At 37.0% G+C, this 27711-nt stretch overlaps 1 protein-coding gene across 2 annotated transcripts in view; it reads left to right on the top strand.

Annotated features, from left to right (window-relative positions):
• The window catches only part of PLCB1 (phospholipase C beta 1), a 660986-nt gene that overhangs the window by 461307 nt on the left and 171968 nt on the right, over positions 1 to 27711 (top strand). For both annotated transcript variants that reach the window (XM_028524211.2, XM_028524212.2), the window contains exon 10: positions 20040 to 20186. In XM_028524211.2, coding sequence (XP_028380012.1) covers positions 20040 to 20186 — 147 coding nt within the window. The remainder of the gene's footprint in view (positions 1 to 20039; positions 20187 to 27711) is intronic.

The following is a 27711-nucleotide window of genomic DNA, read 5'->3' as shown; positions in this document are numbered from 1 at the left end:
GAAAACATTTGAGTTTGTTCATACTTTTATTTTCCTTTGAAGAACAGGTGTTTATGAGTATTGTTAAGCAACTGAATTACTATAACAGATTATAATATTAGCAGATGTTTCAAGCTACATTTCCTTTTTATTATCAGTTCTTCCTGTTAAAATTTTATAAGGTGTACTATATGAAAGCTTCCCCATAGTGTTGAATTTAATCATAAAAATTAACTGCATAATCTGTTTAGATCAGTACTCACTGCATGAATAGTATAATAGTTGAAATGAACTCTACATTAGTAATAGCAAAGCAATATGGCTTTCAGCAAAGCAAATGGAGTTTGGATACAGCAAGCATTTTTGCTTCAAATAGACTTACACTAATAATGACTGCATCAGTGTATCAGTAAATATAACCCTACTGTATTTTCACTATTGTTTCATTTTAAAATGCTGATACAACTGAACTATACTGTAGCATTATTGTCAACAGCAAGAAGCATCTAGAGTGTTCTAGAAAGAGCATTGAACTTGGGAATCTCACAACCTGTATTAGGCAGAACTCCCTCAGTAGAAAAAATGATAGAAGCTTAACTCAAACTGAAGCACAGAAAGGAATTTGCTGGTGCAAACAAGCAAGGTGTTAATGACTTCAGGCATGGCTACACCCAGGGGCTCAAAGATATCATCAAGAATTGTTTTTTGTGATCTCCCATCGTTTTCTCAGTACTGGCTGTTGTAATTCTTGGGCACTATCTCCTGAAGTAACATGCAAGCTACCAGAAGTTCCAGGTTTCTCGGTCTCCGTGCAGAAATTATGTTACCTCATGTTTCCATCAAAAGTGCCAGAAACCTGAGTTTGGCCTAAGTCACCTGAGGCCACTCCTGAACTAGGATCACTGTAGACCAGAGGATGGAATGTAATAATTGGACAGATTAGATCACATGACTCTCCACAGATGAGGAATTAACTGCCTAAACCACATGGACTGACAGTGGGAGAGAGGTGCTTCCCTGAAATTCAAACAGGGTGTGCCACCTAAAAGAAGGAGCCCACTGGGCAGATAAAAAACAGCAGAGCCCACTAAATCTGGGTCAGAAATCAACGATTCCTCATTATTGCTTATCTTACCTTAGGAAACCATTTCACCTCTTTGACCAGTCCCACTCCAAGTTTTCATCTTTAAAAAAATTCCCTGGAATAATTATTTAAGTTGATCATGGTAAGAAGATTGCATCTATTGATTGTTGCCCAGTAAACCTTTGTTGACCTGGACAAATGAAAAGTGATAATTGGCATTTAAACCAAATAATTTCAAATGATTAATGGGTCTAGAAGTGAAATTTAGAACATTGGTCAGAGGCATTCCTGAATAGCTAACAGGCTTATTTAACTTGCTACAACTAAGAGTAAGTTAGCATCACTTGATCATGAAACCTGGAAAAGTATGGCAGGTTGCATCTCTGCACATGTGCTTATTTCTAACTCGATTATATATATAAATTAGGAATTGTAATTTAAAATGTAAAGACTCACACTTGGAATCTTATTTACTTTATCACTTAATTTTCCTAGTAGATTTTTAAAAATCATTATTTTCTCAGCACCATTTCTCTTTATTAGGCAGAAATCATTAAAAAATGATTCTTTTCATTGATGTCTATTATGCATTCATAATTAAAGGAAAATGCTGGCATAATATGACGGTTGGGCCAGTTAATTTGAGGCAGGTGACTTGACCTGCTTGAGCTTCAGGTTCCTCATCTGTAAAACGGGATGATAACACTAGCAGACATCGGTGTTTTTCCCATATCTCTTGGCAGTCATTATTCCAACACAGTCAACAACATGCTCTGCAATTCTCAGTACATTCTCTCAACCCAGCCACAGACAACCTACAAATGCCCAGGACTCCATGGCCCCAGGAGTGGTTTTAATTCAGGAAATAGTACCTCATCTTCCTTGCCCTGCGTGTGGGGCCATTTTCATGCATTTTATCCATTTTCTCCTGGAACTCCTCAGTGGGATTTAGCTTTAGTTGTCCACAACCATAACCTACTATATTTTACTGTGTATAATGCACACCCACATTTTTGGCCCAATCTTTTAAGAAAACAAAGCCTTTGTTTTAATTTTTTAATTCAATTTTTTATATACTGATTAATGTTTTCCAGGGTATTATTTTGCATATGTATATCATGATTGCTTTCTAGAGTTACACTTTTAATGCATCAGCATAAATAAAAGAATCAAAAACTGTTATATGGATAGGGAGTTAGTACTACCCATGTATAATGTGCTTCCTTATTTTTCTCTCAAAAACTTGAGCAAAAACTGCACATGATACACAACAAAATATGGTAATTGATCCTATTTACTTTATTAGCTGTTTCCTTCCCTTCCCATTTTTCTACTCCCTTACAGTTATTTTGGGGGGTTACCTCCTAAGTAAACAGCTCTACTCAAAACCTACTTTTAGAAGAACCCAAACTAAGACAAGCACTCATTTATAAATGTCCTTAACAGAATCAAAGTGAAAGGTGGGTCACATCAGAGTAGCTGAGCATTGAGAGAACAAATTCAAAGGGTCTCTGCCCAGGGCTCCTCTTTTCCAAACTGTCACATAACTGCCTTAGCTGTTAGCATCCATGAAGCCTTGGCTGGTGGCTTGAAGTAATAGGATCTCCAGTCCACAAGGGACTTAGCCATGTAACCCAATTTCTCAGGTCATAGTAGAGGCAGCTAAGGAAGTAACAATGTTGAGAATAAGATCATATTGTCTGTGTCCAGACCTCTGCTTGGGTCCTTCCATTGGGACTTGCTGAGAAAAGAGATACAAGGCTGACTATTTAGAAGTTAGCAATTGGTATCCATGGTGGTGGTTTTCAAACATGTTCTTTTTTTCTTTTTTTAGACTGATTATTGATTTATTCATATTGATTATGTTATTGCAGTTGTCCCAATTTTCCCCCTTTGCCCTCTCTGTCCAGTACCCCTTTCCCTCCAGTAATACCCACCCTTAGTTCATGTCCATGGGTCATGCATATAAGTTCTTTGACTTCTCCATCTCCTATTCTATTCTTAACATTCTCCTGTCCATTTTATAGGCAGACTTGTTCCTGACATAGCATCCTTTTGTTTCTTCTAATAAAATCTCACCCAAAAAAGACCAATGCATAGGAAAAAGCCTTAAGGGCACTATATTGATTGAATAGAGGGGAGCCTGGAGTGTAGCTAATGGCCCCTGTTTTCTCTCCTGCCCCTTCCATTCTCTGCAGGCACTTCTGCCACAACCCTCAGAGACTCAGGATGCAGTTTAGAAATCACCCATCTGGAGGAAATATTGACTGATTTAAAGGTCTGCCTCACAACTAAGGTGGCATCCATTTCAACATTTTATATAGATTCCCTGCAAGAAATAAAAAAACTGTAATGAATGAACAAAGTCAATTTAAATGAGATAGACTTTCTTCCTAATAGACAAAGACAGATGGAAACTATATAATGTAGGCAATTCTCTTTATGCCTTAATTAAGTTACTATACTAATAGAGAGCTGCCAAAAAGCCACTCTAGTATTTTATTGATTAATATCCCATTTAAAATTCACCTATATTGACTTTCTAGCCTCTGTGGAAGGTCGAAGAAGAATGATATTGTCATCTGTGAGAATATTTCAAGCTACACTTAATTCTGTGTTTCATATGTTCATAGATTTCTCCAAAGTATGAGAGAACAGCCAAAATGAAAAAAAAATGTTTTTTCAAGATAACCATTATGAGACCATTGAGCATTAGTTGACTTGGTAACTTCCTCTACTTTCCCTTCCTTGATTGTGTTTCCTCCTTTCCCAGGAAGCAGGAAGTGATATGAAAAGATGAAATGCCTGGTCCAGGAGTCCTGGGTTTTTTTCTTTTCTCCTCTAGCCTTTGTTCAGTGACCTCAAAGTCACAACCATGTCCATTTACAACCAAAATGACCTTGTTTATAAAACACCCAATCAGGAAAAATATAAATAGTAAAGACAAAGTCAAATGCCAGTCCCAAAAGGTGGGAAAGTGAGTTTGATTGCCTAATCCACCCCAGTCTGCTGAGTTTTGTGAAAACCTCTTCACTTCATCTGTGTATACCTTTCTGAGATGCCTTGCTATTCTTTTTGAAAGCTACTGGAACAAAGCAGACAATGGCTATTTTTTCCCTGGATGTAACCCTCCATAAGAACATAGTGTTAATAATCTCTGACTAGTATACCTTTCCCCTTCTTAGCAAGAGTTAGGTGGGACTATGGCTCAGTTAAAAGAAACAGCTTGACAGGTTGCACTGCACTGGAGAAAGGCCACAAAGCCACACGCATTTGGCCCCCAGGCATCTTCTCTACCTAGAGTCCACTTTTGTTAGCAGTTGATTTTATACCAAATAACTGGTAGGGAAACAGATGAAATGCAGAGAGAACCAAGTTCATACAAAACAATCATGACCACAAGGAAGCCAGATGAGGGGAAGCGTGGCTTTCCACTTTAGCACTTAACAGGAAAGCTTGAATATGTGTCATGGCACTGGGTGAAATAATGTCAGGAAGCTGGGTATGACCAATAATTTCATTAATTCATTATAGAGATTCCAGGAACCCTGTCTTAATTCTGAACCACTGGAATCTGTAGGACTCAGTCGCAAAAGCCAAATTATCTACAGAGTAAAAATAGCCTTATTTGAAGAGGAAGCTTTAACTGAGGACAACTGACAAAATGAATCTTCTGACCTAGTACTCTACATTAACACAAAGAAAATGAGTCAAAAATGCTCCTTATTAATGTCACCATTGGTCTTTTTTTGAGTTCCCCCTGAAGCCCTCCCTGGGAGAATTCCAAAACAAAGCATTTATTTGAGAGGCAATCCCAGGTAGGGTGGTTTAGGAAGTGACAATGGGGAAAGGAAGGCAGCCCAGCAAGGGTCATGTCATCCTGCAGGTTAGCAGTATGCATGGCTGGATCTCAGTCCTGAGGCAAACTCTGGAAGCCCATGTGGAAGGATTTTTCCAAGAATCTCGAACATGCCAAAAGAGATGTCCTCCAAGGTACCTGGTGCTCACTGAATTCTTTTCTTTATTCTAATACACACCCAGTGAAGTTGCATGGATATTTTAATCAACAAATCTGTATTGCCCACCTGACTTAAGAACTACAAAAAGTGTTATAAAATCAAGATAAAGTCTTCATTCTCAAGGAAACTATAATTCAGATAGATGATGATATATGCAAATAACTATACTAAGAAAGAATGTGATACACTTCCATTTGTTCATTTAGCCAGTATCTATTGATTGACTGACCTTTATGTGTTAAGGAAGCATGTAAAAAAAGATGTTTTATTTATTGAGGGTCTGGGGAATGTCAAGAATTGCTCCAAGCTCTTATCACCTAATTATCTTGTATAAACCTCAGAACAAATGTTTGAGTCTATATTAATACCCCCACTTTACAGTGAAGAAGCTGAGTCTTTGGTTAAGTAACTTCATGAGTTTGTTTGAGAAGTATGGCAGAAAGGTCATGAAGGCCTTCATGCTAATCTTGGCTCATTCATTCATTTTGTCAACCCACATTATTTGAGCCTTACTGCCTGTGTCCACCCTTGAACTAGACAATAGAAAGGTGCCATTCTTCTTGTCATGAGCCTGTCAGTTGCAGAACCTCCTCTATGAGGGAAGATGACATGAAGGCTTTTGAAGAGGAAAGTGACATTTGAGCTATGATTCAGGAACACTGCAGAGCAGAAGGCTGGATGAGGCACAGATGAGAGTCAGGTGGCATTTAAGGCACTAAGTGATAACATGTTCTAAGTAGTTATCAGAAAGCATTAATGATCACGTATTCTGGACCTGTCTTTATGTTAAATCCTGGAAGAGTTTAAAACAAAAAGAAGGTCATGCTCCTTGACCTTAAAAGCCAGTCTATAACTTGACCAAGGAACATGACATTCTAGTTGAGAACATTTTTGCCTTCTTTGTGTTATGGTCTGGAACCATTGCAAAGGGTCTTTTCTGATAGAGCAACGTGGTGGTAGTGCACTAATAAAATGCAATGAACTGCTTCTGTACCCTCTGAGAACCTCTAACCCTAAATGATAAATTAGTCCTCACACAGATCTAGTGGAAAGACTCCAGACCTATATAGGGGTTCTAATCTGGATTCTGTTTTTATGTAGTCATGTCAATTTTAAAGGACTGTTTAACCTCACTGGGTCAGTGTTTATTTGTCACATCATATAATAAAACTTGGTCTTCCCTACCAAACAGAACAATGAGGAGTAAATAAATTGCAGATGTGAGAAGATTTTGAAAGGGGAAAGTACTAAATCAAAGTGATTATTCAGAACTTTCATACAAAACCACGCTGACAAGATCAACTTAATTCAGGGAAAACTGCAGGACACAGAAAGCCATGGTAGATGGGCAAGAGGGTTAATCTGCAAAGGCTTTTGAGAAGAGCACATGGTCATTTGGTGGCCATTATCACACAGTAGCTCGGGCTTATATTTATATGTAAATAAAACAGGTTTAGTGATCAAGATGGAATAAGAATACTGGGCACTTTTCAACCTAAAATGAGAATGCATCAGAACATGTATGGAACATACTGACTCCAGGATTGAAAAAGAAATTGATAAAATAGATAAAGAAACCAGCCAAGTTCATATTCTATATAAAAGCACAGTCAGTTGGCAAATGTAATAGGAATAAGTTTGTGTCCAAGCAAAGATAATTGAAGAGGGAACTTTTAGTAGAAAATTACTGAAAGCAGGCACAGATTTCAGTGCACCATGGGATATTAAAGCCATCTACACTTACTTTCTCTGAGCTGTTCTAGCAGAATTTACATAAGGGTTACATCACCACAAGTAGACAAGATCCAAGGAAATGGCTTCTCAGTGCTATGTGTGGAAGTGATTTGGAAGGTGCTAAGTAATCCATTGGACCAAAAGCATTCCAACATGCTCTGGTATCTTTATATTAAGAGTAGGGATTGAATGAGGATGAATGGATTATCAGCCACCTAACCCCAGGGACATCCAAACATTTGGGAGCCAGATCTTGCCTAATTGGCATTTGGCTCAACAGAATGAGGCTGGTGGCCATGCTAGCTGGCACACATGTCATCTGGTTTGCCCATCTCAACAGTGGGGTGACTGTGTGGGTTTATGGGCCATCTGTCTTCCAGGACAGGATTTGCAGTGAAGTTTCTGTGTTTCAGGGCTTTGAAAGATGTTATTTGCTTGTATTTGGGCTATTTTTATTTCTTTAAGCTAACTTGAATATTTTTTTCAAAACCTACAAAACAGTGTCACATCTTCTACTTAGCATTTCTTTTGTCCTCACACTGGCATGACAAGTTTTCTGTTGTATTTTATTTTTCTTCCTAAGTTAAATTCACAGTTTGGAGAATAAAAATGCTAAAAGATGCCTTTAAATTACTTAAAAAGACTAGAATGCAAATTTAGTCTGGAAAAGGATTTTACACCATGATAGACAAATCCAAATCAAAGAGCTAATCCTCATGCCTCTGCCAGACAGGTCATTTGTCCTGCCTGAGCCCAGCTTCTTTTAACAGAAAGATTAAAGTGGCACGTTTTAGTGTGATTAGTAAATCATGGGAAAAAACTCTTCCTAGTCACATTCAGGGCTATTTTTAGGACTAATTCAGGATGCCCTGACTGAAGCCAAATGCCACAGAGGCAAGACCCTTTCCTTTCCATTATCCACATCCCTTTCCCCAGTCCAGTGCTGGGAAAGTTATTAGTTCTAGTCACCACTGTCTCTCTTTCTGTTGCCCTGGCATGAGCTCCCACACAAAGTAAACCTGTGATATCAGAAAAGTTGCTTACCTCTCTACCCCACTCAGTTGTTCAACTAAAAAATGTGAGTTTAAAAGTACATCTTTCATAGGATTTCTGTGCCTGGCACATTGTCAGTTCTCACATAAAAGTAGCTCATCCTCCCATTATTATTTACCTTCTCCTAGTACTAGATTACGTGCAGTGTCTTCTGCACATGCACAACATAGTGGTTAATGGTGCACATAGTGGTTAGTGGAGCACAAAGCTTACCTACCTAGGTTCAAAATCTAATTTATCCACTTCCAGACTGTGTGACTTTGGGCAAGCTACTTGCTTTGCGTTTCTCATTTATAAAATAGGCATAAAAGCAGTATCCACTTCATAGTCACTATGAGGATGAAATAAGTTAATATTTGCATATAGCAAGCAATATATAAATTTTTGTTAAACATTACATTGGAAATTGATTAAATTCATGACTCCCTTCAAAGGCTGGCTCTCTCCCTTGCTTCCTTTTCCTTTCCTGCTCGCACTTATACTATATATCTTCTTTCAAGTCAGAATCCATTACCAAAAAAAAACAACAACAACACAATGTTATGTTTGTAAACACGGCCAGACACATTTCTTTCCTTCAACCTCCACAGCATTATTTATTTTTTCTTTAGCGATTTGCTGCTGCTGCCTCACAGCTGCTTTTAGGACTAGTGCAGGTGCACTTCCATGTGGGTAGTTTGATGCCATGATGGGGTGATTTCCAAGGTAACCATCATGGTAAAAAACACACACCTTGAGCAGGAAAGAGCCTGACTTCAAGACACCTGAGTAAAGTGCCATGAATTTTATTTAGAGATTAGCTTTCGATTATGCCCTTCTGTACTTTCTTCCTCCCCTGGATCACTGAGTTCATGTAAAAAATCATGAGAGGGTATGGTGCGGAAGACTTATCACCAGGTTCAGAAGTTTCAGCACAATGAAGAGCTTCAGCTGTGTTACCTGATCTTATCAAAAGTCAGTTTTGTGGGTAGAAGGTGAGGGCCTGTGGATTTATTTTAAGAAACATCTCACTTGGGAATTGAAAAAGAAATTATGTTAGGGCTGAGCAAAGAGGTTAGGATGAGAGAATACTGACAGAGGCAGTTAAGTTGCCCTGTGCAACATAATAAAGTACAATCAACTCTTCTATTGTTTAAAGATTGATTTGTCCTACTTTGAATTATGAGTCTCCTTCTCCTGGTCTATTTTGATGGCTTTAGACATTTAATGCTCTTTGATTAGCATTTCTGCCAGGGGCCAAGTAGAGAGAGGGAGTAAAGATAAAACTCGCAGATTTTCTGGGAATCTTGGTTGGGACTCAGCTCTCCACACCTTCCCCATCATTCTTAAGTATACCTGTCGACCACCAAAGTACTATCAATCAAAGCCAGACCATGCCCCTCTGTTCTGGTCTGTAAGTTGTCCTTGTGTTTCTTTGATATTTTTGTCTTAAATTTTTCCTCTGCAGTGTCCTTTACCATGAACTCAGAATTATCATTTTTAGTTCTCTACAATACAAATTACTTTGAAGGATTTAGTTTTTCAAGAGTATACATAAAACCACTTATGATACATATTAATACATAAATGTTAATATTTGTGGAACCCAATAATCATTCTTTCAACTAATATTTATTGAGCATTTATGTGCCAGGCATTGTTCTGTGTTCTGAAGATCAATGATAAATTGACAAAAGCTCTGACTGAGGGCAGGACTTCCCACTAAACACCTGCATCTCTTTGCTGGAGGCTTTCTTTGGCCCCTGGAACCCTCTCTTTCCAAACATAGAGTGGCCAAAATACTGAGAAGTTAATGACCTCAGAAGCAGTTAAGTGGGACTTGGTGTATAAATACTTTAACTTTCTCTCTTAGATAGGACAGCCTACACATACAGTTCTACTCCATTTCCTAGTGGTTCCCCAATGAGATTAAATTTCAGTTGCCTACAGTGGTGATTTGCTTTCTAATTCGCTATTATTGACTGACTTCCTTCCTCCCCACCAGTGATTCCAAGAAACTCCCTTTTAACTAAACTGAAAACCAAATCCTGGTCTCAAGATGTAATTCAGGGGAAACCCAGAATAAGATACTCTGTCTTCATGAAATTTACAGTCTTGTAGCAGGAATCCAAAGGTAACAAACCAGGAAAAATATAGAATGATCGATGGTGATGAATGCCATGGAGAATATTAAGTAGTGTGTAATGAGAGTGCCAGCAGGAAGGATTGCTATTTGTACAGGATGGCCAGGAAAGTCTTGGAAAGGCTTTGTGTCATGGTAATATTTGAGCATTCCTGAAATAAATGTTTTTCCCTCTATCTTAATTTCTATATTGAAATAACCCAGGGTGGTATCTAAGTTCTAGGAACCTTACCGAATGCCTGATCATCAAAGAAGGAATTTTGTGTTTGGTCATCTATCCAAGTTGATAGCCCAGTACAGCCTATTTCTTTCTGGTCTTAGACATGGATCATCCTTTTTAGGACCACGGATTCAGCCACATGCTTGCTAGTCAAGGGTGAACCAAGAAGGCTCTCTCTAAACCCCAAGCCCAGGTCCATCTATTTAGACCCTGCAGACAGCTCTGCTCCTGCTGTTCCTGGGTACTGGGCAATAGCAAGGTTGGCAACTTTCTGGCATCTCCTGGGAAAAGAGCCATGGGCTTCTCTCTTTAGGACATTAAACTTGTCTGGGACTTCCCCCAGACTTGGGGACAAGGAAGCCTTGGCAGGAAAGTGGCCTCAAAACCAAACAGAAAATGAACCATTTAGTTCTTCTCTAACCATTCCTTCCTTCCCTGAGGCAAATTTAGAATGCTTTGTTACTGCCTGTGGTGAAGAATGAGAGGGACTTGGAAATAATAAGGGGGGAACTATCTCATTTGTTAAATACTGCCAACTACAACAGTACAAATACAATAATGCAATTCATTTCATCTGCCTTAGAATTTACTTCCAGAAGTCCTTAATTTTTTTTAGATTTCATCATATAATTTGTCCAGCAGTTCTATGAACTCAAATTGTAATTTTTTATGACAGTTAGAGAATAGAATACAAATACAAACCTGGACATATTTTCCTCTGATGGAATGAGGTCATGAGGGACAGTTCCCATGATCACCATAAAGGGAGTTGAACAACTCGCCAGCACTCAGAATCAAAGGTTGGCTTGACTGCATCATGATTCCCTTAGAAACACAGGTGTTGACAGATCCTTACAAATACTACCATTCCTGTTCCACACTAGCAGTCTGTAAGATTGGCAAGAAAGATGAAGAGGCCTAAGCAGTTTCCCACCTGATAAGTACCTGAGAGCTTAAGCTAACTCTGTGAGTGGCTACGCTCAACCTGGGAAACCCTGACAGACAAATTATCCATGTTGTGCCCTCTGTAGTAAGATATTAGTCACTGAATACTTTTCATTAGAAAAATATAAGTATATAAATAAAAGGAAACCAGGAAACCCACAGTAAGCCCCTAATCAGGCAAAAGTAGGCATGTAACAAAAACCTGCAGTTCCTCCTTTCTTATTTAATTTTACCTAAAAACAGTAGGATCAAAAGGTAAAGCATGCAAAATCCAACTTTAAGATATAATCAACTAAAATGTCTGCATTATATGGTATAGTAGAAAAATCATGGAACTTGAGGACAAATATGGTGAACTGAAAATATTCATCTAATTAAAGTATTTCTTGAAGTCACACTAAAAATGCATTAAAAGAAATATTTTTAAAGGTATAACCTGGCAAGTATGGGGAAAATCGGGTAAGAGTCAACAGTTTTATGTTTACAGCTAAAGAGCTGTATGTTTATAGCCAACCAGAGCTGAGAATCGTAGATCATCCATATGAAAAGCTGGGAAACACCCCAAGTTATTCTATGAAAACCTTAGAAGTCACAGAAATTGATAGTACCAAGATTCTATGAAAATGGGTTCAGAGGTATGGCCTAAAATAAGGAGGGTTGGTTAAGAGCTGTTTAGTCAGGACTAAATAAGGAATAGTCAGAACTCCCACCTGGGAAAAGACTAAGTATTTAGTTTTAAGAGGTAAGAAAACAGAGGGCCTGAGGATGACACAGGCCCAAGTGAAGATGTGGCTCCCATTTTGAAAGCAAAGTGACAAAGTGATCACAAACATACTGAATGCTGAGACCTCTAGCCTTCTTCCTCATGTGGCTCTAAAATGATGGCATCCAGGCCATTATTCTCCAGACAAGTAATGAAACAGATCTCTTATGACTCTGACTAACCCAAGAAGAAAGACCTGAAAGTGTTTGATTTAGGGATTATACCAAAGAGACAAATATTGATCCCTCAAAAGGATGCTTTGTTACCTCTCTTACTTTTCAAGTCCATCAGATGCATTCAAAAATTCAATCAGTTTTTAGTCCAATAATTTAAAAGACAAACAATTAAAAGTTACTAGGCATATGAAGAAACTTTTTGAAAAAAAAGTAGGAAAAAATCAGGAGAAATGTAACCATAGGGGAAACAATAATTATGCAGTGAGAAGAAATGTTTAAATATACATGTATCATTAACATCCTTAGAAAGATAACACAACATATTGTACCCCTGAAAAAAGAACATAATGCTATTTTTTAAAGAAATGTCAGAGAACAAAAACTGGCTTTAAACATTAAAAAGAAGGTAGCAGAAACAAAACCCTCAAAGAAGAGTTGAAAGCAAACTTGAAGAAATCCCCCAGAGAAAACAGAAAAATTAATGAAAAATCAAAGAAAAATGTATAAAAATTTAAAATTTAGCCAAATAATATTCCAGAAAGAGAGAACATAGGACATTATCATAATATAATTCATGAAAATTTTCACAAATAAAAGGATAATAGTTTTTAGATGGGAAGATCTCAGAGTACCAGCATAGGGGATCAAGATAGACCTATATACCAAAGCACATTGTCAAATTTCAAGAAACTTAGACTAAATAAAGTGTTAGAAATTTCCAAAGATACAAGAAAGAAAAAGAAAAAACCAGGCCACATTTTTGTTTTTAAGATGATAAATCAATAAGTCTTCAAACCTTTTAAAAAACGCACCTAGAACATTATACCTAGCTAAACTAGCAATTAAATATGCAAATGTCATGAAGCAATGTTAGACATCAAGGCTCAGAAATTTAACACTCATGAGTACTGACAAATTTGCTTCCACTAAAATGAAAGAGTAAGACAGGCATACAAAAATAAAAGACACTCAACAAAGAATAAAAGTGAAAGAAATAAAAATTGATTAACCTAGATTGGAGCAGGTCATAAGGCTTCAGGAAAGACCCTCAAGAAAATGAACCTGGGCAAACACTTCCTGTATTTGACCATACTGGGAAGAGGTTTAGATAACTGATGGAGAGTTGGAAGTTGGATTAGAGATATGTGCAAAGAAATAACAAAACAAGACAATTATTAACTACGGGGAAAGTTTAAAATTGTGCATAAAAAGAAAAATATCTATTGGTTTACTATATGACTCTGCCCTGAATGGAATGTATCTTCATGATAATATAAGTATGTTTACTGATCTAAGTCATAAGATATAACTACCTCTAAAAGATGGGAAGAATGTGTATATGCATTATGGGGTCGAGAGAAGAAAGAGCAATATCTTCATCTCCCATGTGGGAAGTCAAAACTTAGTAATGCAAGCATATTATTTTGAGATACAGAATATCAAAAGCATCAACTAAAAGATTTGGAAGCATTTTCTTTCACCTAAGGGGGAACGAGGGAGCTAGTTTCTACTAGCTATCCTAGTAGAAGTAGTCCTGGATAACAGCTAGAGGAATAGATCTAAATTTAGGAAACAGTCCTAGCCAGCCACTCTGGACCATGCTGTTTTGCCCATAGTCATTTCCTGCAGTAGTACCTGTGCATCAAGAACAAATCACATGGAGGCTTCTTAACTGTGCCTTGGCCACTCTACCTACCCACTGGCCACATTCATCCCCTCTCCACTCCTTCCCTCTAAATTCAGCCTATCAGCAGTCAAAATTGGGTGCCTTTTCTCCATCTTCTGCCAAACTTGGACAACAGAAAAGTGAAAGAGAAACTGGAGCAGAACTGGATCAAAATGATCCTCTCCAAGGATTCCTGAAATTTAAACCCTTAAGAAGCCAGAAGGCTCCTACGTGGCCAACACAAAATTAGTGTCTTTGTCTGCTACCTGGGCATGTTGCTCTGGCTCCAAACTCTTTAGCTACATGTGTATTAGGACACTCTACTGAATGAATAGAAACCCAAACTGCACATCAACAGATTTCAAGAAGGATTTTTCCATGGTATGTTTAATAAATTCTTGAAGGTCAGGATTCTGATGGGCACATTCTTGGTTATTCTCCACCTGTGGCACATAGAGTTGGGCCCTCACTAAAAATATGTTCATCAGTAACCACCGAAAAGGAGTGCCCTAGCTCCAGGATAAGTTCAAAATTCTCACTCTTCCTGAAGAGACTTGAGCAGAAATATCTTTCTCAGATGTCCGGAATAGAATGACCAACCCAGAAAGTCCTGTTGGAAGTAAGTTTAAAGGAGTCAGGACCTGAGAGGATAGGAGAAGCAGTCCACAAAGCTCTTTAGACAGTTCTTTTGTTCTAGTCTCCAGAGCTCCCTTGTCTGGACACAGATCCTTCTCATTCTTGATTGTTCCAGAGACCCATGGGATGGCCTCAGGTTTAGAGAAGGCATAGAGAAGGCTCATACCCTAGTAAATTACTTCAAGGCCTTTGCATGCATTTGCGAGCATGAAATACATCCAGCTGAGTGTCAGTGGATACACAGCACAGTTTAAAACATCCCTGAGTGCTATCATCTCTGTCATAGCAGAATTTTGAATTTCTGTGTTCCTGATGTGTTCAGGAGGCCACCAGGGGGGCCTCAGTCACTATCTACCCCAGGGGCAGGAGACAGGCAGGAGGAGATAGAGGTGCAGTTGCTGGCCAAGGCATTTGTGCCAAGTCATGTGACATTCGAATTTCTTTGTAGCAAAGATATTGCTGAAGTACAAGGAGTCATATAAATGGCCATCATTTTGTCACGCTGCTTTCCTCATGTGTCTTTTTGGAGATTGTCCTTCCCCATTAAGTTAGATCTTTTCACTTTTGCATCACCAGTTTAATTTTTGGTTGAACACCAGGACTTTTTTTTTAATGGAAAAGCTTCAAAGAGCAATTGTTGTTGTTGCTGTTTCCCATTACTTGAGAAATTTATATTTTTCCTACTTTGGCTCTAAGTTAGCAATTTTCAACCAGTGTGCTATGGCAGGCACACTTGGTGCTGCTAGAATTTTTGTTTGTTTTGAGTTGCAAGCATTCTTAAAATATGCAATATCTGACTATTTTTAATTTAGCTAATAAAAGGGGCACTGACCTCTTTTCCCTTAGGTTGTTCATTTAAAAATGACAACAATGAACAATATAGCTGTTAGGTGTGAATGAATCAACATTATACCTATTTTTCTGTCATATTGGCAAAAAATGTACTGTTGGTGTGTCACAGAATTTTAGTAGTTTATGGGTGCTATGAATGAGATGACAAAGGTTGGAAGTTGCTGCTGTAAGTGGTTTAAACAATATATATTCTTATGAAAATCTTTAGGTGACATTATATGAGTGACATATTCAATTGCAAGCATGCCAATATTTTGTTACAAAATATGTAAAGGGTTTATTTTTAGCCATTGTCAGCTGGCCTTATCTTTCTGAACTTAACATCTTTTACTGTTGATTTTATTCCAGAAAATTGTAGCATTGCTTTTAATTATGTTTTGTTGTTTCATAATCTCATTCTGTTATGAGACATTTTGTTTTAATTTAGCTAGTAAACACTCCTAATATATTAGACCACCTGAATTTATAAAGTGAGTTTTAGAGATAAAAGAGACTTAAGAGTCCATATATTTTACTCATCTTTATGTTTGGGAATTTATCCCTGATCAGTTACTGCCAGCAGGAATGGAAATGGGATTCCTTTTGCTGTTACTAATTTGTTTAGAAAATCAGTATTTTCCTATCTTAACTCTCCAGGATTTTCATTCCTGTATGCTCCTGAGTGGAACAGGAAAAAAAAAACATAAGAAATTTTGCAAAAACAGTGCAAGGGTGGTGGAAAAGGACTGATGCATTTAAGTTAGTAACAGCTACAAATATTTTAGCCATAGACTATATGCAACAAATGGAAGTTCTGTGAGGTTCTGTTATTTCTGTCTCCAAGCCTTTACCTGTCAGAACTATTTGGGGACTAATTCATTATGCCAACCACCTGCATTTTTGCAAATGAACTCCAGACCCCTTAACTGACACCTTGCAAATTATACTGACTACTCCTTACTTTTTCATTGGCTTTTCTTGACCTTCACATATCTCTGCTTAGTTATTTGATGCATCAAAATCTTGCACATTTATTCCTTTAGTTAGCGAGGCAATGCTTTGGGGTTGGAAGGTTTTTCCTGGTGTTTGCTCACCTAGCCTGCAGTCATATTCTGAACTATGTTCTAACCTCAATCATTCTTCTTGTTCCAAGTTAGGTAAATGTGTCACTGGGGATTTGTGCATTATTGAATATGATTAATTATAAATAACCCTCACAGACACTGATTCACCTAACTCTTGTTTCTTACTGATTTTAAAATTTCTAATTCTTATGAAGTAATAAAGTTAGAGAAGATAATCCAAAGGTTATGTTTAATTGATTTATAGGATATTAACCAGCTCTGTATTCAATTTCACAATATTTTTCCAGGTTTTGGGTTTTTTTCTTTTTGTTTGGAAATGAGTTTCCTGACACATACTTGTATGTATCAGTGTCTCATAGAGTTCTTTGAAATGACAGCGTCACATTCTGGGTTTCCTTATTAATGGATTAAATAAAACTTTGACACTTTTTTTTTGCATGTTGCAAATTATAAACTTGATTTAATTGTAGCATCCTCATTTGAGAATGACAAATATACAGCTGGTACATCCCCACTTTTCTGTCCGGTACTCATGATGATATCAAAATTAATGACAAGCATGCTTCAGAATCTTTCTCACCACAAGTGCTCAGAAGGCACTAGAAGCAATAAATAGGAATCGATGCTACAGTTAAATTAATTTGTCATTTCTACCATGTTGGCCCATGTTGTATTTTAATTGCTTTTAAAATTTGCTGATTAGACCAAAGGATATTTATTTGGGTAAGGTAACAGACACAAGCCAACAACGTCAAGATTAAATTCAGCACCATAAAGATGGTATGTTTGGCCACACAGTATTTTATTGCTGTCATTTATGCCTTTAGAGGTATGCCCTTGCGAGTTTTCCACACTCCACAGCTACGTAGTGCACACATTACTCCAGCAGTCATGTTGCTCTCTCTTGCTGGTCCCTGTAGACGCTTGTATTTACTGCTGGTCCTCTGAGAAATAGCTGTAGTTAGAAACTAAAGCTGTATGAAGTTCTCATTGGTATAATGCCAGATATTAGCAATTTCATGTGATTCAACCTAATCAAAAAAAGAATCAAAGTGATGCTATCCTTGGTGATCTGCCAGGTGTAAAGCAATTTATTTTCTCTTTTGAATCACTGATCATCAAAAAGAAGCACTGATTGAGCACCTACTGTGCACAAAGCATTGTGGCAGATTCCAGGATGACAGACACAAATGTGCACCCTGCTTTGAAGGAGTTCACACCTGATTTTCAAGGTGTGAACTGTCTTATTTTCTATTAGATTATGAGCTCTTTGAGGCAGAGGCTGTGCTTTGCTCTGCTGTATTTTTCTCTCACATAGTAGATGATCAAAAAATCTTTGTTAAATGAATGGAAGGTAATGAGAAAGGGGAGAAGGAAGGCAAATGTGGGGGAGGAAGGGACACCAGTTTGAGAAGAAGCTGACAAATGGACTTGTCATAAAAAAAGGATGACTATGAAGAAATTAGATTTTAAAAATTTACCTCTTAGTGGGTTTTAAACTCCAAAATAGTTTTTAAAGCCATCTATTAAAATAGCTTTGGCCCTAAGTTGTACTGACTTGTGTTTGTTTCCAAAACTTGGAACCAGGTGAGAGGGTGTGTGCATTCGATCAAAGGCAGAATGAGCGGTGTGATCGCTTCGCTAGGCGATGGCCCTTGGAGGTTTTGTATAAACTGGACATCTCTCAAAAAGTGATCACACAAGCATATAAGATGAGGACCTTTTTGTCATATTTCATATTTTCAATGCAAGAGAACTTCTTAGCACTTTTGCCTTTTGTTGTTATTAAAATTATTACGGTGCATGTTAGGGTTGTTTTGTAAGGAGCTCGTGGTGTAAATAATTGTTCCCATTTAAGAGTTTGTTTAGGAAGATTTTTCTTTTTAGAAAACTCAGCTCCCTTAATCAGGAGCCAATAACCAAGTTTTTTTGTTATGGGAAAATATTGAAGATGATTTAAGTATAACATTTCAAAAATTGGGAAGAGTACTCATCAGCCATCTTGTGAATTTTATTGGCTGTGGAAAGATTGACACAATGGTAAATAGTCAGTGCTAGCTTTGCTATTTATAGATGACACACCTTTTACCATTCAAGAATAAATAACAAATTAATAAAAAGTAGAATTATTAGATATCTTTTTACCTTGGAGTTTGCTGTAGGGGGTGAAGGGAAGGAAAGCCACTGTTGAAAGAGCAAATTGCTAGAACTTTAACAGAAAGCAAATTGCTTACCTGTACAAAAAAAAATACCTTAAAAATAAGCATAATCTTTTTTTTAATTTAATTGTTGTTCCAGTACAGTTTTCTGTCTTTTACTCCCATCCCACCCATAGTCTTTGAACCAGCAGTTCTATTTCTGGGATTTCATACTAAGAAAATAATTAAGAATTTGTGCAAAAAGAGTTTATAACATATTGGTCATTAATATAAATGAGAGTTACTAAGTCTATATATGATTGCATCCTCATAAAATAATTATACACACATATTTTTTTCACTGGAAGGATACACACACATAAGATTTTAACAATAGTTAATTCTAAGAGTTAAATATGTTAAGAAAATTTTATTTTTCTTCTCTGCTTATCTCATTTCCTAATGTTTCTTCAATGAACAGATACCATTTTTATATTAATACAAAACTATTTCAACAAAAAACAAATTCTACCCTTCAACATTTGCTGGCAAGGTTTTTTTTTTTCTTTTGAATGTTTGATTATTAAGATTGAAGAAACAAACTGTGGTGCTGGATCAAAATAGTTAAAATTACTATGATAACAATAAAGAACCAATTCAATACTTAGCATTGTCACCTCAGAAAGGTTACAACAAAAGAATAAAATTTGAGCAAAGCAAATAAAGTGTGAATCATGTTTTTTCCATTTGAAATAAAGTCATTTTAAATAAGAAATTTAAAGACCTCCTTTGTTATCAGCTTTTGATATTTTTTCCTAGGAGAGATTATTTGTGGTCATCTTTATTGTCTCTTTCAAAAAATATCATTTTTTGAAAACATTTTCACTTCATTTTAAATAATAAAACCACTTGCAATTAACTTTGTTGATTATAAAAGTAACATATTTGTAATGGAAAATTTGGAAAATCACCCCTAAATCTTTTTTTAAATAAAATTTAAAATTCTTTATTTTTTTATTGTTATTCTATTACAGTTGTCCCAATTTTCCCCCTTTGTCCTTCTCCACCCAGCCCACCCCCCCCAACTCCCACAGCCAGTCCCCACACCGTTGCCATGCCCATGCATCATTCATACATGTTCTTTGACTAGTCCCTTCCCGTTCTTTCCACTCCTATCCCTCTCCACCCTCCCCTCTGGTTGCTGGGAGAACTGGACTGGTACATGCAAAAACAATGAAACTAGATCATTGTTAATTCTGTTACTCAGAGATAAGCACTAATAACTTTTAGTCCATCCATAAAGTTTAACCATTCTAATATTTAAAAATAAGAGGTTGGTGTTTAGGTATTTAAAACCTATGAAAGTCAGTTAGGTTCATGTAAGTACATTTTTCTCTGTTGTCTGTGGTACTTGGAGATAATGGCAATGAAATAGAATAATTTATCCAGATCAAAATGTAACTCTGGCTACTGTCTTCTACTTTGGATGTGACCAGAACTTTCTGGGGGAAAAAATTAAAACCACATGATACCAGCAACCCATACAAAGAATACATTCACACTCTTCTTAATTCTCCCTTCCCTCCAGGACAGATATCAGTGGATGGATTTATGCGCTATCTGAGTGGAGAAGAAAATGGAGTCGTTTCACCTGAGAAACTGGATTTGAACGAAGATATGTCTCAGCCGCTTTCTCACTATTTCATTAATTCCTCACACAACACCTACCTCACAGGTACGAATATAGTTCTTTGACAGTTACTTTAGCCAGTCTCACCAAATTTCACCAACCTCTACTTTTGTTACTCATAAGTGAAGGTATGTTTTCTTTTGTTTTCTGTGAAATGCTTCTGAGAACTGGGGTTTGAAACCACAGGCTCTGGATATAAGCTTCGGAGAACTGGGGTTTGAAGCCAGAGACCAGAGGTCCTCAAGCATGTGAAACAATATCATTTCTTCACATGTGTCTCTAAGTTTTCAAGTCGTCGGAAAGGTATCCATGTCTATATCTTCAAACCAATGGAATTTTTGTGTAACTGAACTCACTCTTCAGTGGACTTTAAGCCATTTACGATGCTACTTAGTTCTCTGGACTTCTTTTATCCACAGAAAAATTCTGGAGGCTTTAATAACTTCTGCACAAAGCAAATTGCCAATTTGCTGAGGGTGGACCAGGGTTTTAGATATTTTAAAAAATTGACCTGTGAAATACAACCTATATTTTTTGTAAATATTATAAAGAAGGAGGAAAAAAAAACAGTGTTTCTTAATTTGTCTTAGGTTGAGTATTGTCATTGTTTATAGATGATTGACTCAAAAAATATTAAAACATATATATACACACAAATATATATACATTATCTCAACATAATTTAAAGTTAATATTTTTAATAAGTACAGATTTTAATAGGCTGAAATGTTTTTTATAATCAAAATGCCCTTCCAGAATACTTTCTGTGTGCCGAATCTCTAATCACAGGCATGAAAAGAATTTGTAGAAAATCTACTGGTTAATAAAAAAGAAAAAATAAAGCTTTTTAAAAACCACATCTCTCTCCTGCTTCACACAATTCATTATCCAGATGAATATAAGATAGAGAGACCTGAGCACCCACATTGCAACCAAATTCTGGGCTCCCATTTAGTATCTGAGTTGTAAACATTCACCCTGCCTTGGTGGAGGTTATGATGTGCTCAGGGCTTATTGCCCTGGGGTGTGTGATTTGCGTGGTGGGGTAGACCACCAATACTATCTATATAATGACAAGGGAAATGCAGGCACTGGATACCCATGGCAGGGTCCAATAGAGTCTCACAGCGTCAGCCATCTGGTACCTAAGCAGTTCCTTCTTCCGAATTTTTTAAAGAAGACTAATCTTCCTGCCTCGAATGCAATTTGTGTTGGTATCAAGTTCAGCATTAGCCTGGTATCCCACACTCCATTAAAAATAGTTTAGAATAGAAATGGCATAGATAGAAAAGTAGCCTCAAGACAGCCACAAAGAGCCATGTCAGGATGGTGCTGTGTAATCTGAGGCCATCCACTCAGGGTCACATAGTCTGAGTTCTAAAGTCAAGTGAACTGCCACCTGCATGACCTTCAGGAAAATTAGATTGACCCTCAGGCTACTTATAGTCTATTTTGTTTCAACTGACATTATCTACTAAGAGAGATTCATGCTATAAAACTAATTAGATTTATCCTCGACTCATCCAAACCCTCTTCTAGTCATTTTTTGTTGCATTAGCTAATCACTCCAAAACTTGATGGTACAAAACAGCCACCTTTTTTTTCATCCACATTCTGTATGTCAGAGATTTAGACAGGCACAGAGGGGATGGCTTGTCTCTGCTGCCTAGTGTCTTGGTCCTCAGCTGGGAAGTGAATGGCTCGGGGTAACACAAACACCTTGAGTGCTGGTATTATCTGGAGGCTTCTCCACCAACGTGCCTGGCACTTGGGCTGGGACAGACAACAGCTGGGCTCAGTGGGGACTGTTAACCTAACTGCCAACAGCAGGCTTCATGATGAGCTTGGGCTTCCTCATCGAGTGGCAGCCCCAGGGCAGAAGGACTTCTTCCAGGGAGGCTCACGGTGGCAAGACCCAGTGTCCCAAATAACAAGGAGGAACATTAATTGCCTTTTTGCTCTGAACCTCTGAAGTTCTGTACTGTCACTCCTTTCATTATTTGTCCAGTCACCAAAAGCATAACCAGATTCAAAGGGATGGGACAGAGACCAGAGTTCTGAATCAGAGGAGTGTCAAAATGTTTTTAGCCCTATTTTAAAACCACCAACCTTAAAAGAAGAGTGTCCACTTAGCCCACTTCCTTGGATTCAGTTTCTTAGGTTTATTTTAAAACTTCCGCAGCTCCTACTCAAGTTTGTAAGCCTTTATAATAGGTTTTTTCCTTCTTCCTAGGCATTCTTAATCTTATTTGGTACCACTGACCTTTTTGGCAGTCGAGTGAAGCCTTAGAACTGTTCTAGTGGTCAATGGATAAAATGCACAGTCTATGGAAATATTCTTATCAAATATGAAAAATCAAATCTGTGGTAAAATAATATATATTTTATTAACACAAAAGTTACTGTAAATAATATGTCATGATATTTATAACAATTAGAATATATGAAAATATCTGTGATTTCTACTTGAGACGAAATCACAGGTTCTGATAGTAGTACTGTGATCTGTGAGCTCCATTTGTAACTCAAGAGAATGTTAAATTTCACATAGAAGATAATATTGAAGATGTAATCTTTTATCTCATTTACATTTGAGGAGGTCTATAAAACCTCAAGTTAAGAGTGTAGAGCTTTGATTTGATAGAAATATAACTTCAGAGACTTTGGCACATGATGGAATCTTGCATTTATTATATACTCAGGATGGCAAGATTCTTAACAACACTTAAATACATGTCCGGCTAAATTCTGGACACTGTATATGGTTTCACCTACCTGGATATTGGTAAAATATGCAGTAATTTTACCAATAGTCCTTTTAAGTCCCAAAATGCTTTCAACAAATGTATTTAATATGATTTTTCTGTCATTTGTCATATAATAAATGAGACAGTAATGCCAGGATGATTGAATGACAAGTCTTCCTGGATCTACACTCTGTTCTTTAAATCTTCTTTCAAAATAGATTAATTTTGCTCTTTCTGTATATCATCATGGACCTATGGTTTTCAGATTTTATGTTTGTTCATCCAAACAAAGACACTCTTTTCCTTGTGAGGTTCAGATTCCCTCAGCTTCAGTTGGTGGCAGCCTTTTTAGGGGGCTCCTGTGTCCTTTTGGCATCACCCATTGATCTTTGAAAATGTCTCTGTTTTCTGGCACATAAAAATCTCCCAGGATCACCTTGTTCATTTCTGCAAAACACATGGAAATGGACTTTTCCCCCAATGATTTCTGGTTCATTTTACTGGGAAAGAAATTGTATAAGTAACTGCAATTTGGGCCCTCCCCTGCCCTATAGAACGTTATCTCTAGATCTTGTCTATAAACAAAACAAGATAAATATATATATTTATTCTTATTAAGGTACAAGTTCACATAAGTATTTCCACACTTTCTTACCTCCCAATTTAAATGCTTGATGTTATAGCTGTGCTTTCTTTTATCAATCTTCACACCTAACAAACTATACATAATTACTCATTTGTTTTACTAACAACACAATAATAGTTCTAAGAAAATTGTTCAAGATCAAACAAATTACAGAATACTGTTCAAATTTGTCTCTGCAGTTCTTTGTTTTCTTTAATTGCATTCACTAAAGATTTTCAGTCCTACCAATTTCTCCCAGAATCACTGATTTGTCCTCCCTCTGAATAGCTTCATGAGCACACATGTGATATCAGAATTTGGCTTCATTTATTAGTTTGTTTATGGGGTTAGCATATTAATAGCCAATAGTTCTCAAAAGGAAGAACTTTCAGCTACTAGGAAAGACTTCACTTCCTTTCCGACGAAGAAAGAACTAAAGTAGCTGTCTCCAAATTTCTGTACAGTAGTTTTATATCACCACTATCTGATTGATATACAAGATTTCTGAACAAGTAAACCAGTTGTCTCTCCAATTATTTAATTTCTGGTAATAATAGAATTCACACATTTTCAAATATTCAATTTTTAAAACTACATTACCTATATTAAATGATGTTCTGACCTTTAGGGTTTTTAAAAAATTTATCTTGCTCACTTTTCTGAGCTATATATTATTATACTAAAGTTTGCATTATAAAAATCCACATTCTAACAATATTGCTTTGTCCCAGTATCAAATCTTTTCTTTTCCTACAGGGGAATTAAGGAGGATTCCATATAATTAGTCAAAAACTTACATGTAAATACTAATAGAGGTTCTTTTTTTAAGTATTTTTATTGATCATGCTATTACAGTTTTCCCAATTTTCCCCCTTTATCCCCCCTCTGCCCTGTCCCCCAACCCTCCAGCATTCCTCCCGCCTTAGTTCATGGCCATGGGTTGTACACATAAGTTCTTTGAGCCCTCTGTTTCCTATACTATTTTTTATCTTTCCCCATCTATTTTATGCCTACTAATATGCTGCTTCTTCCCTATACCTTTTCTTCCCTTCCCCTTCCACAATGAAGTCCCTCTGTGTGATGTCCATTTCTCTGATTCTGTTCCAGTTCTAGTTGTTTGCTTAGTTTTTGTTTTCCTTGTTTTTCTTTTCTTTTAGGTTTCTTTGTTGATGGTTGTGAGTTTGTTGTTCATATTTTTGAGCTTCTTTTTCTTAGATAAGTCCCTTTAATATTTAATATAATAAGGGCTTGGTGATGATGAACTCCTTTAACTTGATCTTATCTGGGAAGCACTTTATCTGCCCTTCCCTTCTAAATGAAAGCTTTGCTGGATAGAGTAATCTTGGATGTAGGTCTTTATCTTTCATGACTTGGAATGCTTCTTTCCAGCCCCTTCTTGCCTTTGAGGTTTCTTTTGAGAAATCAGCTGATAGCCTTATGGGAACTGCTTTGTAGGTAACTCCCTTCTTTCCTCTTGCTTCTTTTAGGATTTTCTCTTTATCTTTAATGTTGGGTAACTTAATGATGATGTGCCTTGGTGTGTTCCTCTTTGGGTCTAACTTCTTTGGGACTCTCTGGGTTTCCTGGACTCCCTGGAAGTCTATTTCCTTCACCAGATTGGGGAAGTTTTCCCTCATTATTTGTTCAAATAAGTTTTTAATTTCTTGCTGTTGTTCTCCTTCCGGCACCCCTATAATTCAGATATTAGAACATTTCAGGTTGTCCAAGAGGTTTGTAAAACTGTCTTCACTTTTTTGAATTCTTATTTCTTCATTTTGTTCCAGTTGGATGTTTATTTTTTCCTTTTGTTCCAATCACTGTTTTGAGTGCTGGTTTTCTTCCTGTCACTCTTGGTTCCCTGAATATTTTGCATTATTTCACCTTGGGCATCCTTCATTTGTTTTTTCATTTTTTGACCAAGTTCAATCAGTTCTGTGAGCATTTTGATTACCAAGGTTTTAAATTCTCCATCAGATAGGTTGGCTATCTTCTCATCACTTAGCTCTTTTTCTAAAGTTTTGCTCTGTTCTTTTATTTGGGCCATATTTCTTTGTCTTGGCTCTGCCCCTAAGTTGTAAGGGGGCGGGGCCTCAGGTATTCACCTGGGCAGGGCAACCCTCTTTGTTGCACTGTGGCGCTGCCTGTGGGGGAGGGGGCTGAGAAGGAACAATGCAGCTTGCCTGCTCAGCTCTAGTCCCACTTTCCAATGGACTTTCCTGTGAGACTGGGAGTTTTTCCCACCACAGCAACCTGTGCTGTAGTCCATGGTCAGCTCTGAGTCTCAGTTTCACCTTCATCCAGTCCTGCCTGCACAGTCCACCTCCTTGCCATGGTTTTTCTGAGTTGGCCTGCATGGTCTGCTGCCTTACTGGTCTGGTTGTTCTGGATGATTTTTTCTTTAATTCCTTGGTTGTTGGAGTTCCATGCAGTTTAATTTTCTGGTGCATTTGGTTGTTTATTGATTTTAGATTGGTTGTTATCCTCCTTTTTGTTGTTTGAGGAAGCGAAGGGTTTCTACCTATGCCTCCATCTTGGCTGGATCTAATTATCCCTAATACAGGTTCTTGAGGTTTTGCCTGAAATCCTTTTTTTACTTACAAGAGGTTTTACTTTATATGTTATTAGTATCCCTGTTTTAATTATAAGTGGAATGCAGAACTCATATCTCTCAGGAACCTTTGGGTAAATATAAACATCAATGATACAGAAATTCAAAATTTCCAAGGTCAATTAAGAATACTATAAATAAAAATATAACCAGTATATATACAATTCAGTAGAGTCCAACTAAATGTTAAAAGCAATATTAAGAAGAGGAGTTAGATTTTAGACTTTATTGCGATTTTCAGAACAAGTGGGAACTTTTTATATAGAAATGTTATTTTATATAAAGTGTGTTTAGTGGTAAAAGGAAAGTTTCCTTATTCAAATAAGCTTGAAAAATGCTAGGTACAAACAAGATTGACACCTAGTGCAGTATGTTTTCAATACAGGAACAAAGGCTTACAGATTCAGGTCATTATGGCTGTGACTAACCTACTCTCCCTGTCACTACCCCATTTATTTTCTAGAGCATTTTAGGAACCAACGTTTCTGAGAAATGATAGTCTAAATTAAAACCAAAATTTTGATATTTATAATGTTTTCTTTTAAGTATTCAAATGAACTATAAAAATCAAATGTACAACATGAAAACCAATCAATTTAGCAATGCACTATTATTATGTCTATTTCTTTACCCATTATTTCCCCTTTGTCAACTATCAAGACACCAGGAGGAAAAATAAATTGGATGATTGATAGAAATATTTTCACAGAGCAAGTTGATTTTTAATTACAATGGTCATTTTCTAGGAGTCGGGCAGTCTTGGCAGTACATAAAGGAGCAATTATGTTTTAAACTATTGTTGTTCCTTGAGAAATCTACCCCTACATTTCAAAACAGATTTCCCTCAGGATAGAACAGTATGCACTCATTTCAACCTATGGTTTTTCAGCTCTTCATAAATCTTCCCATATTCCAAACCATTTGGGAGACATTGGAGACATGGATGTACAGCAGCAATGCTAAGTAGCGTAACTGAATGATTAACATCCTTATTCAACTTAAAAAGAAAAACATAACTTTAGGTTTTAGGTTTTGTTATTCCTCTTATAAATTACATTGTTTGATTGAATGTATCAAATAATTATTCAACTCCTCTCTCATGTAGATGTTCTTAGCTACAGGAAAGTTCTAGAAATGACTCAGGGGATGGTTGTGCCCTTGCTAGTCTCCCACCGCCAGCCCAGACGAAGTGTCGCTCCCTCCTTTCACATCTCTCCCACTCATGTAGCCTGCAGCATATGCAGCCTGTTGTAACTTATTTTTGGTTTGAGCACACACAGACCTATGAAAGTTGTGTGGTAGAATGGAGAGAAGATGAGCTGAGCAAAAAAATAGACCAAATTTAAATTTGTCTCTAAGGAAACTACATGCTTAGCTCCTTTTAGCCTTAGTTTCTTCATTTGTAAAATGAAGATATATTGAAACAGCCAGGGCATTTTTGGCTGCAAGTAACAAGATACTATTACATTTTAAAATTTTCTTTTCAATTACAGTTTATATTCAATACTATTTCGCATTAGTTTTAGGTGTACAGCATGGTGGTTAAACAATCATAAACTTGACAAAATGTCCCCCCAGTATTTCCAGTAC

This window comes from Phyllostomus discolor, chromosome 9 (assembly GCF_004126475.2).
Source record: "Phyllostomus discolor isolate MPI-MPIP mPhyDis1 chromosome 9, mPhyDis1.pri.v3, whole genome shotgun sequence".
Taxonomy (NCBI): Eukaryota; Metazoa; Chordata; class Mammalia; order Chiroptera; family Phyllostomidae; genus Phyllostomus; species Phyllostomus discolor.
The sequence above is the reverse complement of the archived record's forward strand: the minus strand, read 5'-3'. Positions and strand labels throughout refer to the sequence as shown.